General features: G+C 40.5%; 1 protein-coding gene across 2 annotated transcripts in view; it reads left to right on the top strand.

Moving 5' to 3' along the window:
* The window catches only part of opcml (opioid binding protein/cell adhesion molecule-like), a 361,995-nt gene extending 346,674 nt beyond the window's left edge, over positions 1-15,321 (top strand). For both annotated transcript variants that reach the window (XM_068721163.1, XM_068721162.1), the window contains 4 exons: positions 9,446-9,583; positions 9,944-10,064; positions 10,951-11,102; positions 11,409-15,321. In XM_068721163.1, the coding sequence (XP_068577264.1) occupies positions 9,446-9,583; positions 9,944-10,064; positions 10,951-11,102; positions 11,409-11,509 (512 nt within the window). In that variant the 3' untranslated portion in view covers positions 11,510-15,321. The remainder of the gene's footprint in view (positions 1-9,445; positions 9,584-9,943; positions 10,065-10,950; positions 11,103-11,408) is intronic.
* The last annotated feature ends 498 nt before the right edge of the window (positions 15,322-15,819 follow it).

The raw sequence follows: 15,819 nt of genomic DNA, 5'->3' as shown, positions 1-15,819 counted from the left end.
TGTTATTTAGGTGAAATGGTTTGACTGCATTTGGTTGGTATCAGCAATGTAGACATATTATTTAATACATAAGAGAAAAACTAAACGCTTCTCATCTTTATGTGATTTGTTGAACTCACGCTTCAGCTGCTGTGTACATTCAGACTGCAAGACTCTGCTCTCTTTTAAAGTCAAAGTCATAAAGATCTAAAGTTGAAATGTACCTTCTGCACACTCTTATGCTCATACTGTCAGGGTATGAAATACATTAGTGATACAGTATGCATATATACATCTGTTTCCTCATGGCTGTGAATGTTCCTAAAGAGTTTTGAGACAATTAAGTGAGTATGCATTCGTTTCATGTGTTTGTATGAACACAACCTTCCTCCTTTGTGGATCAAGAGGCTCTCTAAGTCATTTGGCCTGCATCAGGAGATGTCTTGATTCTCATTCATGAACATCAGAACATATCTGTTGAGCAGCAAAGATGGAAATACAGGTTATTGTTGTCCTATAGGCCAATCATGCTAGGCAGATGGGCCTTGTACTGTAATGCATGTTTGCATTGGTGATTCCCATTTAATTTGAATATTTCTAAAATATGTCCTTAGTCCTGCAGAATTCAACCCAAACAAACCTTTCCTGACAGTGGAAAGGACTTATTTGGGGGGTGACCGTGGCTAAGTGGAGAGCAGGGCTGCCTTTCAATCAGAGGGTTGGTGGTTTGATTCCCAACTAGTCTCATGCTAGTCTCATGTCAATGTGTCCTTGAGCAAGACACTTAACCCCAAAATTGCTCCCGTAGCTGCATCTACAGTGTGTAGATAGAACTGAATTGTAAGTCGCTTTGGATAAAAGCGTCTGCTAAATGACTATAATGTAATGTAATGTAATTTGATTGTGGAAGCAGCACTCCTGATAGAATCGTTGATTTCCTGATAGCATTAGGTCAATTTATTGTTGTCAGTGGTCAATACCCCTTTGAATTGCTTGTGCAAATGAGCATTCTTGATCTATGCGCACCTAAACCTCACAGTCACTGTTGTTACAGAATGAAATCACACTGCTGTAAAAGCTAGTTTGTTAACAACTCATCATAATGATATTTGGGCAAGTTTCCACGTGTACCACATTAAACCATTCAATAGTAACCAAGCACATTTTCACATAAAGCACGATGTACAAATGTTCCTGAATGAGAAAACAATGAATGAGTTTTAATTTAAGATAAAGCAGACAGGTTTAATAACTATTATTAATTACACTTCTTGTTGATACATTTTACAGCAAGAATAACTGGTTTTGTTTCCAAATGACAGGTGTTGGGCGTTATAAGAGCAGATTGGCACAAATAACAGCAGCAGGATAAGAGAGAAAAATGTTTCCTGTATTTTCCCAGTAAAATGTCCTTGTGTTGCAATTGTTGAATGAAATGAGTCCCTCTTGAAGAGTAACAAACTAAAAAAAACGTTTTGCTGACTTTTTGCTGGTTGAAAGTTTCAAACCTGGGTCTTGCGGCACGGTAATGACTTAAACAACTGGAGAGCGTAAAAGATTTCAGGGTGTTTTTTTTCTACTTATTAAGACATTTAAAAAGTAGACAACGGATCAAAGCCATAGTTAAAGTCTCTTTTTGTGAATCCAAACCCTTTTCTCCAGTAAGGAAATCAGACTTGCTAAAAACCCATCCACCAGCCCAACCACCCTTCTACACCGTTACTTTCTAACACTTCTTCCTGCATTAGTACCAAATGCTGGCAATGGACATAAGTTGTGAGGGGCAGAATCTTTCAACATGGATCTAATTCCAATGATATTGGGCTATGGCTACTGAGGTCAGTGCTGGAACAGCATGGAATTCCCCAAAGCACAGTTCATTAAAACCATAGCACTGGTTGATTTCAAGGAATCCTCTTATTTACCAAAGGTCTAATCCAATATTGTTTCCAGAATTTACACAAAGCCTTTAAAATGCTACGGTGTTTAAGCCCCTGATAAAGCATGACCGGCAAGAAAAGTAATTGGATTGAAAGTTGGATTTACACAAGAATGCAGACTTGCAGGAATGTTCAGCTGCGACAACTGCATCAAACAATTAAACAGCAGTAAAACTGGCCAAAGCATTAATGCACTCAACCCTATGGGACTTTTGCTATCACAGCAGCTCTGCAGCAACGTGGTAATTGTTAGAGCCTCGTGGGACGTAGGCAAAGTCCTGTTTTTGATGCATTAGTCACGTTGTGATGATACAAACAGAGGAAAAGACTAAGGGAGAGGAGAGAGGCTACTCAGAAACAAGAGCAACAATGGCTTCCAGCTAATGTACAGGCTTCTGTATAAAGAATCTGTATAACTAAAGCCATCTTGCCTTTCATTGTGTCTCCTCCTGGACCCATCCCTTCCACAAAAGCTGCTGTTCTACATCCATGCTGCCAATTATGTGGCTCTGCCAGTGGAAAAGAAGAGGAGTTTTTATATCCTTGGAGATAAATGTTTTGAGGGGCTGTAAGAGGATTGCCGGCCTCATTTGAGACCAAACAGTGCCAAAGGATATGGCCAAACTGGCCTCCATATTGTAGCAGTGTTTTAACTCCCGGGGGGGGGGGAGCAGTGGAAGGAGTGTGAAGTGTGGTGGCCCAAGAAGGTCATCAAAAAAAGATAAAGATGATGGCGGAGGCAACTAAACTTTAGTGCGCCCTTCAACACCCAGACTGATGCCTCAGGCAGAGGTATTGGTGGGATGTGTCGGCAAAGGTGAGGGAGAAGAGAAAAGGGCCGGTAGCCGGTGTCAGCGGGAAACCGGTCCTGAGGGAGACGGCGTGCTCGGCGGGGCAGCTGGAGTGTCCAGCCATCAAAATGGACCATAGACTGTTTCAAGGAGCGTGTGTGCTGGGTACAGAATTCAGCTTAGAGAATGACCACAGGGCTCTGAAACGATTTAGGAAGCATGGAGCTCTAGAATTACCTGCCGGCTGCTGTCAGCACAGACACGCTGCTTCACATCAAGTGTTCTCCACTGTCTTTTTTGGGCAAGTGACCTCCTGTCCATGCTCTATGAAAAGGCCCCGACCACATAAACGTTTTTGTATTCAGCTCTGCTTCTTGCACTAAAATAGGTGGACAGTTACAGTATGCAGGATTGGCCCTTTAAATGTATTTGTTTTATTTCTTCCTGTGTTTGAGGATGCTGCTGCTGCATATTGATGCTGACAATAACACGGTGTGATTAATGGACTGTGGTGTGAGGTAGTTCCTTTACCGGCCACAGCTTGTCAAGCTTTACCTCCCCATGAAGAATGGAGCGCTGGATGAAAGTTTTAACAGTAATGATTTAGAATTTACAGTGAGTCCTCCTTACTGTACATCTAGTGGTATGCCACTAGTATGCCATTTTTAGCTGCGACATGTTATTGTATGTCCCTGGCTGAATACTGTATGCGAGTGAATTTTCACTCCCATCACTTCCTGTTATCTTTTTTGCTCAATAAAATAACTGCTTGCCATGAGGAGAGGCCTTTGTTTTTTTTGCTGTTGTTTGTTTTTAAGCCCAATAACTGACCCAACTCCCTTAATCAAAAATTGCCGTCACACCTTTGCATCCCCCTGAAACAAAAGAGCCTAACAAGTGTGAAAGAAGAGGCCGGTGCAATAACACAGGAACATTAACGGTAATCACAGGTTGTTCTCTGCTGCCTTTGCCCTCTGGATAGATAGGCCTCTACATGCAAACGTGCTACTGTGGGGTTTGGTCAGTTTGATGAAATGATATACAGCAGTAGTCCCACAGCTGGAGGCTCTTTGTCTTCCGGCTATTACCAAGCTAGATATTTGTAACACCACAAACCCAGATTTTACCCTCACCTTGGTGACGTTCAATAAATAAAAACAAAGACATTAAATGTATCTCAAATTGTGCCTGCTTTTCATTTTCAGCTACTCTATATGATGTTAACACTGAGTGAAACATTCAAACCAAATACTCAATGTTTTCATGGCTACACCATCCCATCAAGAGGAAGTGGATGGTATGATAGTATACATGGCCTGACATCCTTTTGGACCCTAGACCGATTTTTAGGCCCTCAGCTCAAAAATAGCATACCCATACGATAATGAGTGTAGCGTTGCAACTGTAAGGGCTATTTTAATACTTTTGGTATTAAAATAACCCTAACACTTGTGAGATGTGTTGATATGTGTAAATATCAGTATATATGTTACTGGTTAAGAGTAAATTAAGATGGCACACAGCACAAATTGAAAATTCAAATTTTTGACTGGAAAAAAAAAGCAATTTCAGGATATTTCTTTATTAGAAATCATGTAGATACAAGCTTTCAAGCTCTCCCAGATCATAGAACTATATGTTGAGGGTCTCTAAACAAATTATTACTTTGATAAAGTGAAGCTTTATCTAGTACATCTTGATCTAGTACGGAGAGGTCAAACGAGGTCAACCAAAATGTAATTTTGTTCCAGCTGTTTCATTGTAATTTTATATACTATATAATTATATATTTCACTTCTTTTATCACTAATAGTATTCAATCAATCCATATGCAGCAGTTTGGCATCATTTTGAGAGCCTGGATCCTCTCTGAGACTGTTAATGTTTGTCATCCATGGGATTTTATCGTCTGAATTCCATTTTTTTTTTCTTCCAGGGCCTTTCAGCCTGTGTGAAGGGCCGATTTGACCCAATGAACCTTCCATAGACACAGCCTGCTCTGTTGAAACAACCCAACGTGACTTTGAATGACAGAATCCGTTAGCCAATCAGAATAAAAAACTACCCGAGTGTCAAATTTCTCAAATCCGATTTGCTGAGACGTATAATCCTGCCCCTTCCGCTAGCAGGCACACGAGGCACACGATGGCAGCGCCAGCTTTGAATTCACACAGAGGGGGATGCGCTGAACAGATAGACAATAAACATGAACGGATTAATATTTTTTTTGCTGCAGAACATCTCAAAGTAAGGAGCTGGTTTATGATGTGATCGATTATGCGGATTATGATGATGGCTTTGTTTTGTAAGTAAAACTGCGAGGCTGTGTCGTAGCAGAATGTGAAAAAAATGGCTGCGGCCGTCTGGTCGCTAGCAATCTCCTGAGCTAACGGGTGTTAGCATTGAATTAATCTTTCAAAACGTTATTGGCATAAATGTGGCGAGTGGGACTGCCTAGGGGGCGCTATATCGATTGTGTTACTTGGTATTATACGTAGCTTTGTCATATGTTGTGTTTGGAGTGTCTACAAACAGCTGAGATGACTTTGTAGCGCAGGGGCTGCAGTTTGAGCAGGTATGCGGCATCATTATATTCGTTACTGATGAGTGCACGTTATGAGTGGATTTATTTTTGGAGGCATGCGTTGCCCCCGCCGGTGGGGGCGCTCGGATGAAATTGGTTAAAGATATGTGACTGTCTGTCAACATTAACCAACATTAAACCAACATTTTACCTGACTCCTGCAGCCAAGAGACAAGACATGGGGACGTTCCCCCTCATTTGTGTGATGGATGGTTTCTGGACATATGAAGGCTTTTTGTCCATTGAGACATTTTTCGGACTATTGGGGTTTCGCAATAATGTGCCCTAAGGACAATGGTCAGTCCCAGCACTACTGCGGTAGCTTGTGTTTCATTTTGTGCCTTGTCTGTGGAATGTCATTTCCCATAAAGTTTGTTTCACTGTGATTAATATTACAGTTAATCCTAAATATTTGTTTCATTTCATGAGCATTTTTCATAGTGCAGTCAAAGTAAATGTTGTAAATGAAGATCACCATGTATTGGCTTAATTTCTTGATGATCTCAGACAAATCCCACTGTTTATTTGCGATTAGCGATGTGTTGTTTTCTTAGTAAATCTTGACCCCAGTTCTTTAAGAAAGGAAATAGTTAAAACAGAATTGTGTACTAATTTATCAGAATTTTCAACAGTGGGCTTTTAACCGAATGAAATGTCTTTGGATTGTAGGAGGAAACCCAATCACCAGGAGGAAACTCTCTCAGGCATGTTGAGAACATATGAAACCCAGAATTCAGTTCAGTAGATTTGAATTATGTAGGAGCAAGCGTGTCAGCGTGTCTTGGACCACATACTTCATCTAATGAAGAGTACATTTAAATGTTTAAAGTGAAGGATTTTTTGGCATCAAGCGGTGAGGTTGCAGATTGCAACCAGCTGAAACTTCTCCCATGTGCCAAGCGTGTGTTACAGAACCAAGAATGACACGAAGCTCACTCTGGTGCAACACATTTCATTTCCTGTAAATACGTATATGAAAATACAAGTCAGGTCAGAAGCGTTCTGATTACACTTGGCTCACCACGTACTGACGGCTTTCTTCTGCTCTACTGGCGTTAGCTACTCCTTAACAAATATAGAGTTTGCACGTGACCACCTCGCGAGACTACAAAATGGCGGGACTCTAACATGGCGATAGACAAAAGAGAGGTCATGCTATCTATACGTGTCTGAAGCAGTTAGCTCACCCCCGGAGCTACATTAGCTTCATGCTATATGTGTGTGTGGGTTAGTAAAAGAAGAAAGCAAATAAAACAAAATAAATCCTCCAAAAACAAAATAAGATCCTTCCCGCCGCGGTGGAGTATGGAAGATTGTTCTCTCATCTACAGAAACACGACTGCCGATCTTTGAGTCGCACAGCTGCGGCTCTGGCCTTTGAACTGATGAGAAACAACTTCCGCCTCTGCTAGAGGTGAAACAAAAACAAAACACGTCTCGATTCGTCCAGCGAATATAAAACTGTTTAACCTAGGACTTTCTTTTCAAACAGCAACGTTGCGTTCTTGCCTCCTTACTTGCGAACTGAATCGCATGGACTAGCATAGAGGCGGGGGAGTAAGACGGTTTTGTGGAAACAGGGCTGGGCCACAGGGCACCTGGGGTGTCTGTGGGCCTTGGCCAATGGGAGGACAGCGTTGCATTTGGGTGAAGAGTTCACACCTAGATGTGAACTTCTTTCTGGTGGGGGTTTGAATGCCCCCTACCCAAATCAGGATGAGCCTTGCCTGCAGGATCGGCAAGCCCAGATTTCTTTGTTTCAAATCACATGGCACATTGTCCCAACAGTATGTAGATATAAACTGCTCATTCTAATCAAACAAAAAGACAACGGTTCTTACAAAGAAAACATAATTAATATGATATTCCATTTCTGCCAATAAATCCCCTTAAATGCTACACACTGTACCTGCAAATCATATTAATAACTCAAATGAAATGCCTTAACTTTACTTCCTCTGTGAAGTTAAAATTGCATGCCGGCTTCTGTCAGTTTAAGGTCACCTTTTTGACCTTTTTCTACAAATTACCCTTTATCGTCTGTAATAGACTTTTCTTTACAACCAGTTCTAAGGAGGACCTGTGGCTTGTTTTCTGTCATGGTCCCAAGTCGTTTTTTTTCTGTAATCATTGGACTTTTCTATTACAAGGCTTGTAATTGGCCTGCAAGTAATCTTTCTACAAAGGCTGCATATAGTGGCGTCGAAGCAGCAGAGCTCCTTAAGCTAATGGTTGATATTGCTGAGGTGCTCCGCCGAGTGCTTTTAGACGCTCATTTGTGCCGGCTGCCAGCCGGTACTTTAATGGCTCTCTTATTAGTCATCCAGCCATGCTGTACTGACACTGATGTTGCTCTGGAATTATGGCCATCGCTGCAGACCACTGATGTGGGTGTTGATGATGATGGTGATTGTTTTTATATTCATTCATCCAGAGTAATATGTGATGATTATGACTTCTTCATATTCATTCATCTGGGTAATTTAGATTGACATTTATGTTGTGATACTTGGATTGTAACCATGTCTGGTCATTATCTTATACTTTTTTTGTAAATGTCCACATTTTGTCAACTCTGCTGTGTATTCTGGCTGTTCTCAACAGGAATCAATAGTGTTTTGATTGGACTCTGTTTACTCCTGCTCTGTTCTGAAATTGTTGTGTGAATATGTAGACACATAACTGTTAACAATGTCATAATGAGCACACACACACACACACACACACACACACACACACACACACACACACACACACACACACACACACACACACACCTAGTGTCAGCAGTGGGTTGAGTGTGAATCAGAAAGTTGTTAAAAACACACACACTTGTTCTTGCCTTCATTTGTTGTGACAGAAACTATCAGAATCTCAGCCTTTCGGCACACTGATTCAGTTTGAAAGTGTTTAATATCGCCTAAAAAGACAATTCTTTGATGACAATATCAGAAGATTTAAACCAAGCTGCTTAAGCAAGCTGGAGCACCGAATGGAATACTGGAAAGAATATTGAAATGTTATCACTTTACTTTTTGAAGCATCTGTTGGTTTTTTGGCTGGACAGATTCCAAAATGTCTAAATATGATGAATCCACAACATAGTTTAATAGTTATTATTCCATCAACTTAGAGAGAATTTTATTTTTAAGTTTTTGAGGCATAGTCTACTAAAGAAACAATAATAATCTAAAATGTAATAAGATTATAGATATGACAGTAAACTTGCTTCCACCCTTGGCCATCATTAAAGCAGTCTCACAGCACCAGCCACTAACTCACCCGCATGTTGTCACCCACAGTCTGCCTAATGTAGTTATCCATGGTGAGAATGTTCAATTACCTGTGCTAGCAGTTCCCATGGTTTCATGCAACACGTTGATTACACCTTGCCCACATTTCCAGTGAATCCCCAGCCAGCTGCAGCAGTGTCTGCAGCGGAGGATTTGGAAAACATAATGGTATTATGCTAATGTTGAGATATTGCTGGATTGACATTTCTACTGATTGGGATTAGTGCTCCTATCCATTTCCCCACCCACGCAGCAATAGCTTAAGGTCCCTCTTCCACCAGAACATGCTTTTAACATCGCTGGTGTCAGGGGTAATTTGTGCTGTTACTCAAGTGGGCTTGTTTCGATGCAATTAGTTTATTTTCTTTGTGTAATGAGTGCATGCCCCGAGCCGTCTGCCCTCTGGAGACATTTGGAAACGGAGCAAACAACCAAATTCAGACACAGACTGCAACTGTGGTCTGTTGATTTGATTAGATTTTTTTCTTTGTAAATATAGATATTTTACACGCATGATAACAAGATTGTAACTAGTTTGCATATTGTCATGTAAAAAGAAGACATCTAACAGTTTATGTGTGATCAAAAGTATCCCCTCTGGGGACCATGCATGTCTGTACCAAATGCTATACCAATCCATCCAATCGTGAGATATTTCTGTCAGGACCAATGTGGCTGACCAACCAGAGCTAGAGCCATGCTCTATGTATGTCACAAATCATTCTCATACCTTGTGTCAATTAGATGCTGCTGTAATTTAATACAATACTATCAAGGTCAGTACAGGTACACTTACCTGCCGATGCTAGGACTCATCCACTAATGCATTCCTTCCTCTGTGTCTTTGCTTCTCCACAGGCACTCATAAGTTTGTGATGGAGGGGGAACATCTGGTGCTGACAGCCATCACCAAAGAGCAGTCAGGATCCTATGAATGCATTGCTTCTAATGACATTTCAAACCCTGATGTCAGGACGGTTCAAGTCACCGTCAACTGTAAGGACCACAACTATCACAGTCATTGATCAACACTGATGTATCCTCTAATGAAGACCATTTCATTTTCTTTTCTTTTAAATTCACTGTTTTGTCTCACATGCACTCCTGCTACAAAAAGGCAACTATTGTTACAGATATTCTGGAATTATAAAGTGGCTCAGATCAGAAGATGTGTAGTTCATCAAGTTTCCATCCCAAATAATGTAACAAACTCACTTCCTGTATCCTGGCCGCCGCTTGTTCATTGTTGTGTCAGTTCACTTTTAAAGAAATAGAATGAAATAATAAGGAGCCAAAACACAAGCCAATGAAGTTATGTTCTCGCATTGTAAAAATGTGTTTCTCTTTGTTTTCTAGATCCACCCTTTATTTCTAATGCGAGGAATACGGGTGCTCCGGTTGGACAAAAAGGAATCCTGCAATGCGAAGCCTCCGCTGTCCCCAGGGCAGATTTTGAGTGGTACAAAGAAGACCGCAGGCAAGTTTCTCCTCTGAGCTCTGTGATTTCTACAGGCTTGGAATTGTTTGAAGTCAGTATTACAGAAACACAGAGACACTATGTGTGCTGTAGGGTGTGGACTTAGCTTATTTGAAATAAGCCAGACTGCGTCATCTTTGTTGATAAGTGATAGATTTTTACACATATTTTGGTTAAAATAAGACTGTGCTTTTGATGTAATGAGATAATTATTCATGCCCATTATATCTCAATAATCCCATTATGAAAATTTACAATTTTTTTTTCTAAACTCAGTCAAATCATTTGCACAGCAGGCACGGACACCAAAGGCAACTGTTATTATTTGTGCATTGTAACGTCAGTGTGGTGTGGGGCTCGGAGGTGTAGAGGATATTATAGCATAACATCATTTTCCAACTGAAGGCTGGAGACTGGAAAGATGTTTATGAGCAGCCCCAAAGCTGGTAAGCTGATGCAAACGCAGGCTATGTTACACTGTTAAATGGTCCCTGACAGTGACAGCAGCATCGCTCGTCAGTCCCCAAAAGGCAACATCTGTCCTCAAGAACAAAAAGATGGAGGTTGCTGATAAAATAAATGACTGGTATCCGCACACATGAAATAGGGCAATGAAACAGGAAATGCAAGGAGTGAAACAGAGGGAACGTTGTCGTCCACAATGCATGTACAGAGCTGCATTCAGACATTCATTTAGCTCTATTGTGAAACATTTAAGTATCTTACAGCCTACAGGTGTAAAAGGTATTTCTAATTTCTCATAAATCGATATTTTGCCTGAACAAACACACGCCCCTCAAAGGACTCAAGCGAAACACTGTTGCAGTTCCTTTTCTTCACTGCTCACCGGCAGAGGCATTGAACGCCGCTCCCCTTTTCCTTATAGGCTCTTCAACGGACTAAACGGAGTCAAGATAGAGAATCAAGGTAAACAGTCGATGCTCGTCTTTTTCAACGTCTCGGAAGAAGACTACGGAAACTACACTTGTGTCGCCGTGAACACCATGGGAATCACTAACGCCAGCATAATCCTTTATGGTAAGAAGGTCAATGGGTGTAAAAGTAACACACTGAGGTGTGCGAAAGTATTAATTATGTCCAAATTATTATTTTCAAGGACTGCTTTTTGGTGACTTGCACACATACAAAACAAAGCAATCCTGACATGAAGGTCACCCGCTGTATGTTATGTCACTAGTTTCCATGGCAATGGCGGCACCGATGCAAAGCTCTTACTTAGCTGACACATCCACATGAAGATTTGAATTCCACTTAATCACAGTTCATACAAGCAGAGCTGTGGTGCAGGCACTGATTCCGCTGGATTGTGTCTTTCTCCTGCAGGTCCTGGTGCGATGCACGATGTGAACGGGGCCGCCGTGTTGCCCCGTGCCTCCGTTTGCCTCCTGCTGAGCATGACCTCGCTCTACCTGCTGAAGTTCTGATGTGAAATGTGACAACCTTCAAGCTTCTCTCAGCATTGAGCAGCAAGAACAGACTATTAGTCCTATATGAGGAGAATGGAAATTTAAGAGTGCCAGTGGCTCACCCTTAGTTTTCTTTCTTTTTCTTTCTGGCTTTGCATCAGAGTCTGTTCTCTGTTGGCTCGCCGAGAGAGAGAGAGGCGTCAATCCGAACAAGGGAAAAATTCAAATCATGCACTAATTTGATGATGGTAGAACTACTGAGTTTGTGACCCCCCCCCCAAAAAAAAAAAAAAAAAAACAACAACCTTTTTGTATGTGAAAAAGGAAAAAAGAAGAAAAATACATGTAATTGTTGATAGTTGACTGTTTATTGCCCAATATTGAAGTGTACACTCAGATTATTATTGTGTCATGTCCTGTTCAATATCTGTAAAAAACCATTAAGCTTTTTTTAAGTAAACGACAAAAAAACTGAAAAAAAGCAACGTGATTGTTGAATTTTACTGTATTTTTACAGTTGTATGCAAAACAGAGTAACAGATCTTACATGACAAACGGTTCAGAATAAAAATAGTACACCATGATTTCTCAGGCAAAGTCCTACATCATAGTGCATCCACATTTTGATTTCCATCCTACGGTAGTGTGTGTAGAAAATGTACAAATGTGTACAGATATTCCTGCAGTTGTTTTTTTTCAAAGGCATACATGGCATCAGATGGCATTTTTGAAACGCCTAATTGCCGCATCATAGCAGCTTCACGGCATATTCACATCACAGTAGGTTACTGAAAACCTGAACCGAGATGTCACACGAAGAGTCCTTCAGGACAGATGTGTTGGTCAGCGTGTTGAAGAGTGCCGATGACGTGCCGATGACGTCATTGTAACTGTCAGGTTAGCAGGTGGTCTAATTAGCAGCATGGCACTGAACTGACTTCTCAGCTGTTGCTAATTGGGGAACTACATTTTATTTGTATAATACAATATTGTAATCCTCCTGATGATATTTTGGGCTTTTACAGTCTTTAAGTTGCAACTAGCATGATACACGCTGATGGAGAGTTATTGAGTTGAAAAATGTGCAAAAGTAAAAACATGTTTGATCTCAGGCTGCCAGCGGTTCTCAAGTTCCCCTGTGGGCTCCCAGTGGGCTTTTATGCAATTGAGGCTTTTTATTTGGATCCAACAGGTCCAAGCTCAACGTAAGTCATGAGTTTCTCTTTTCTTTTCTCATTGACCCTGTGGTCAGGTACTTATTAATAGATTATAATCCTCTTCAAAATATGCATACAGTTCACCGCCAATGAATAAGAGTGGAGAGAGCTACTTGAAGGACTAGCCAGTGTTATCTCATTAAGTAAAAACACACCAGAGTTTTAGGTTGTTGACTTAGTGGGTTTTTTCACTCATATGTGAATGATATTAAAAGTCTCAACAGTGACTTGCAGTGGTGGAATGTAACTAAGTACATTTACTCAAGTACTGTACCTAAATACAGCTTGGGGGTGTTTCCATTTACTGCAACACAATAATTCTCCCCTTCTACAGCGCAGAGGTAAATATTGTACTTTACTGTACTTTAGCTACTTTTCAGATGACAGTTTTTCATCCCCTTCCTGTCCAGTGAAAACCATGTATCTCCAGATGTTTGCGATAAACTGAAGGATGAAGTGTTCATTTATGTGTTGAGAAAGTCCTCCTACTTTAAAAAGTCTCTTGGATCAGCTGGATTAGCATCTTCACAAAGCTGAAAACAGGCTGCATTTCTTTTCAGAGATACGTGGTTCTCACAGGACAGCAAAGCTACAAACATAGGATCATCTTATAGAATATGATGCATTGATGTAGGTCAAACTGGCCAACAGGATATAAAGGAGTTTCAATGCAACATACACATTAATGCACCAGTAATATTAATCATATTTTACTGATCAATCAATACTTTAAGTAGAACTTCAAGTGCATTATACTGATTATACTTACATTTTTTACTCAAGTAAGGTTTTGAATGCAGGACGTTTACTTAAAGGTTCTCTTTACAATATTCAGAGCATTGATATATAGCAGCAATGTAAAAATGTAGTAGAGCAATGTCTACCTGAGCAGAGAATGAGTATCTCTCCCTCTGTGTGTTAATATCAGAGCTTCTCCTTGCTTTGTGACCTAGCTGACTGGCCGCGTGCCTTTTAGTGCATGTTAATGCATGAGAGCGTGCCCCACTGGTTAGCCCTGCTGTCATATGGCGGTTGCAGCTGATAACACCGTCATGAAACACAGCGTCGACTCGGAAGTGTAGCACCCAACCTCCGGTTCCCCCTCACACCGTCAGCTCTGTTGTTAGCACTCATCCTGCTGTTAGCAAAGTTAGCTGCTAGCCGCCGGCTCAGCCATGCTGATAGCTGTGTGGAGGCAATAGATATGCTCAGAAGTCTGCGAAAGCCCCTTTAGAGGTCTGATTCTAACACTCAAACAAACCCATCTTTCAGCTCACACACAGAACACACAGTGAGGAGATATTTGCTGAGTTTGACAAAAAGTCTATTGAGTTAGAATCACAGACTGTACCTTAAAGTAAAGAATCTGAATACTTTATTCACCACCGGTGACACAGCATTTGTTTTATTTATTAAATGCCACGTCTTTTTATATTGTTACGGTTAAGTTGTCAATGTGTGGTAACACAAATCAAAAGCATGCCTTATGTCAAATCTTGCGTTGATTTGAGTGTAGTCATGGATTAGGATGAGGCCAGTTTTTTTTTTTTTACATTTACAGCTACAAAGCTGGCACACAGCTCCAGTCCACATCCAGGCCACAAAGAGACTATTTCATGAACGACAAGATAGTGGAGTCAACTTGAATGATGGCGAATGTCCCGCATAGCTGCTATGAAGCTTTTTTCCAGGTGTTATGAATGTGTGCTTTTAACCCAGTTTGCCCTGAGGTAAACAGCAGACGCTGATCTCAAGACTGCAGAAGTGATTATTGTGCTCTGTTGTCAGTATAGATGCATATTCAAGGGACATTTTTTAAGTCTGCCAGGGACAGAAATTTCCAGTGATGAGAATATACTTAAAGCACAAGTGATTGATAATGTGATGTTCTGCTATTGTCCAGTTTACTCCTGTGCATACATATGAGTAAGAAGTGTGTTGAAGACAAAACAGGGACGACGTTGATGTATGTGGGAATGCTTTTGTTGTACTCACATGTTAAGTTCTGTGCTTGTAATGATGGTGAACCAGTAGGCTGCAGATGATGTCACAGGGACGGGATTTCACTTTTTAGGGGGTTTGCAAAGAAAAAACACAGACAGATGAGATTCAGATGCTTACAAAACTAAAGTTCAGGGTTATTGTAACCCTTTTCATCCCAGATAGATTAACATTATAGGTATTGATGTCAATGAGCTTACATTAATTTGTTTAAAATCCCCATTAAAAGAGAACTGATACTCGAATTTACTTAACATGTAATTTTATTTTATGTCACCATAAATATTTCATTTATGTTTCAAGGATATTAGATGTATTCTTTTGACATTATCTATAATCCTCCTGAATGCATAATTCTCTGAGCATTTTAAAGTTCACTATATTCAAATTCACTTGCCATTTATTTTATTTTGGTTATTAGCTCTTTTTTGCTTTTTTTTTTTAAACGGTTGATCTTATGATGTATGATCTCACTGACTGCTGCATTGATGACCTGTTTGATTTGTTTTTGACCTGACTGGAGGTTCGGCATAGGGTAGTCACTATTGTGGTATATAGTCATCGTATCATTTGAGAGATTGCAAAAATGTCCATAAACTGGTTAAATGTGAATTCAAGTTGCAAGTCATTTGTTTAGTTTCAGTTGTTTATGTTTAACTTTGAGTACCTCAGTTTAAACCTGGCATTAGAATGCGTCTCCACATTTGTCCACAGTGACCACTTAGAGTCGACCAAATGAGTTGCTGTATTTAAATTAACAGCAATGCACTTCCCTTGCCTAGTCTGCCTGAAATTTAATATTCATTGAAATTGATATCTCTATAGGATTTACAAAATGTCCAGACGTCATGGACAAAGCCGGCTTACATGTCTTGATTAACAACTGGACATTGGAAAAAGTACTTTTATGACGCATTTCCCTGTTACGTCATTGTCGGGACGCATTATTGTTAGACCACCTAGACCACCTCGGCAAGGATCTAATCACAATGGTTCTTGGTTGTCATCTACCCGTGTATTTAGAGGTGTCAACTACACATGCAAAGACACATCTAAATACAAGGGGTAAACAAAGCCATAGATAATCATCACCAACTCTGTACTTCCTCT

Source organism: Cebidichthys violaceus, unplaced genomic scaffold, assembly GCF_023349555.1.
Source record: "Cebidichthys violaceus isolate CVI_PGR_0920_01 unplaced genomic scaffold, fCebVio1.0.p SCAF_27, whole genome shotgun sequence".
Classification (NCBI taxonomy): Eukaryota; Metazoa; Chordata; class Actinopteri; order Perciformes; family Stichaeidae; genus Cebidichthys; species Cebidichthys violaceus.
The sequence above is the reverse complement of the archived record's forward strand: the minus strand, read 5'-3'. Positions and strand labels throughout refer to the sequence as shown.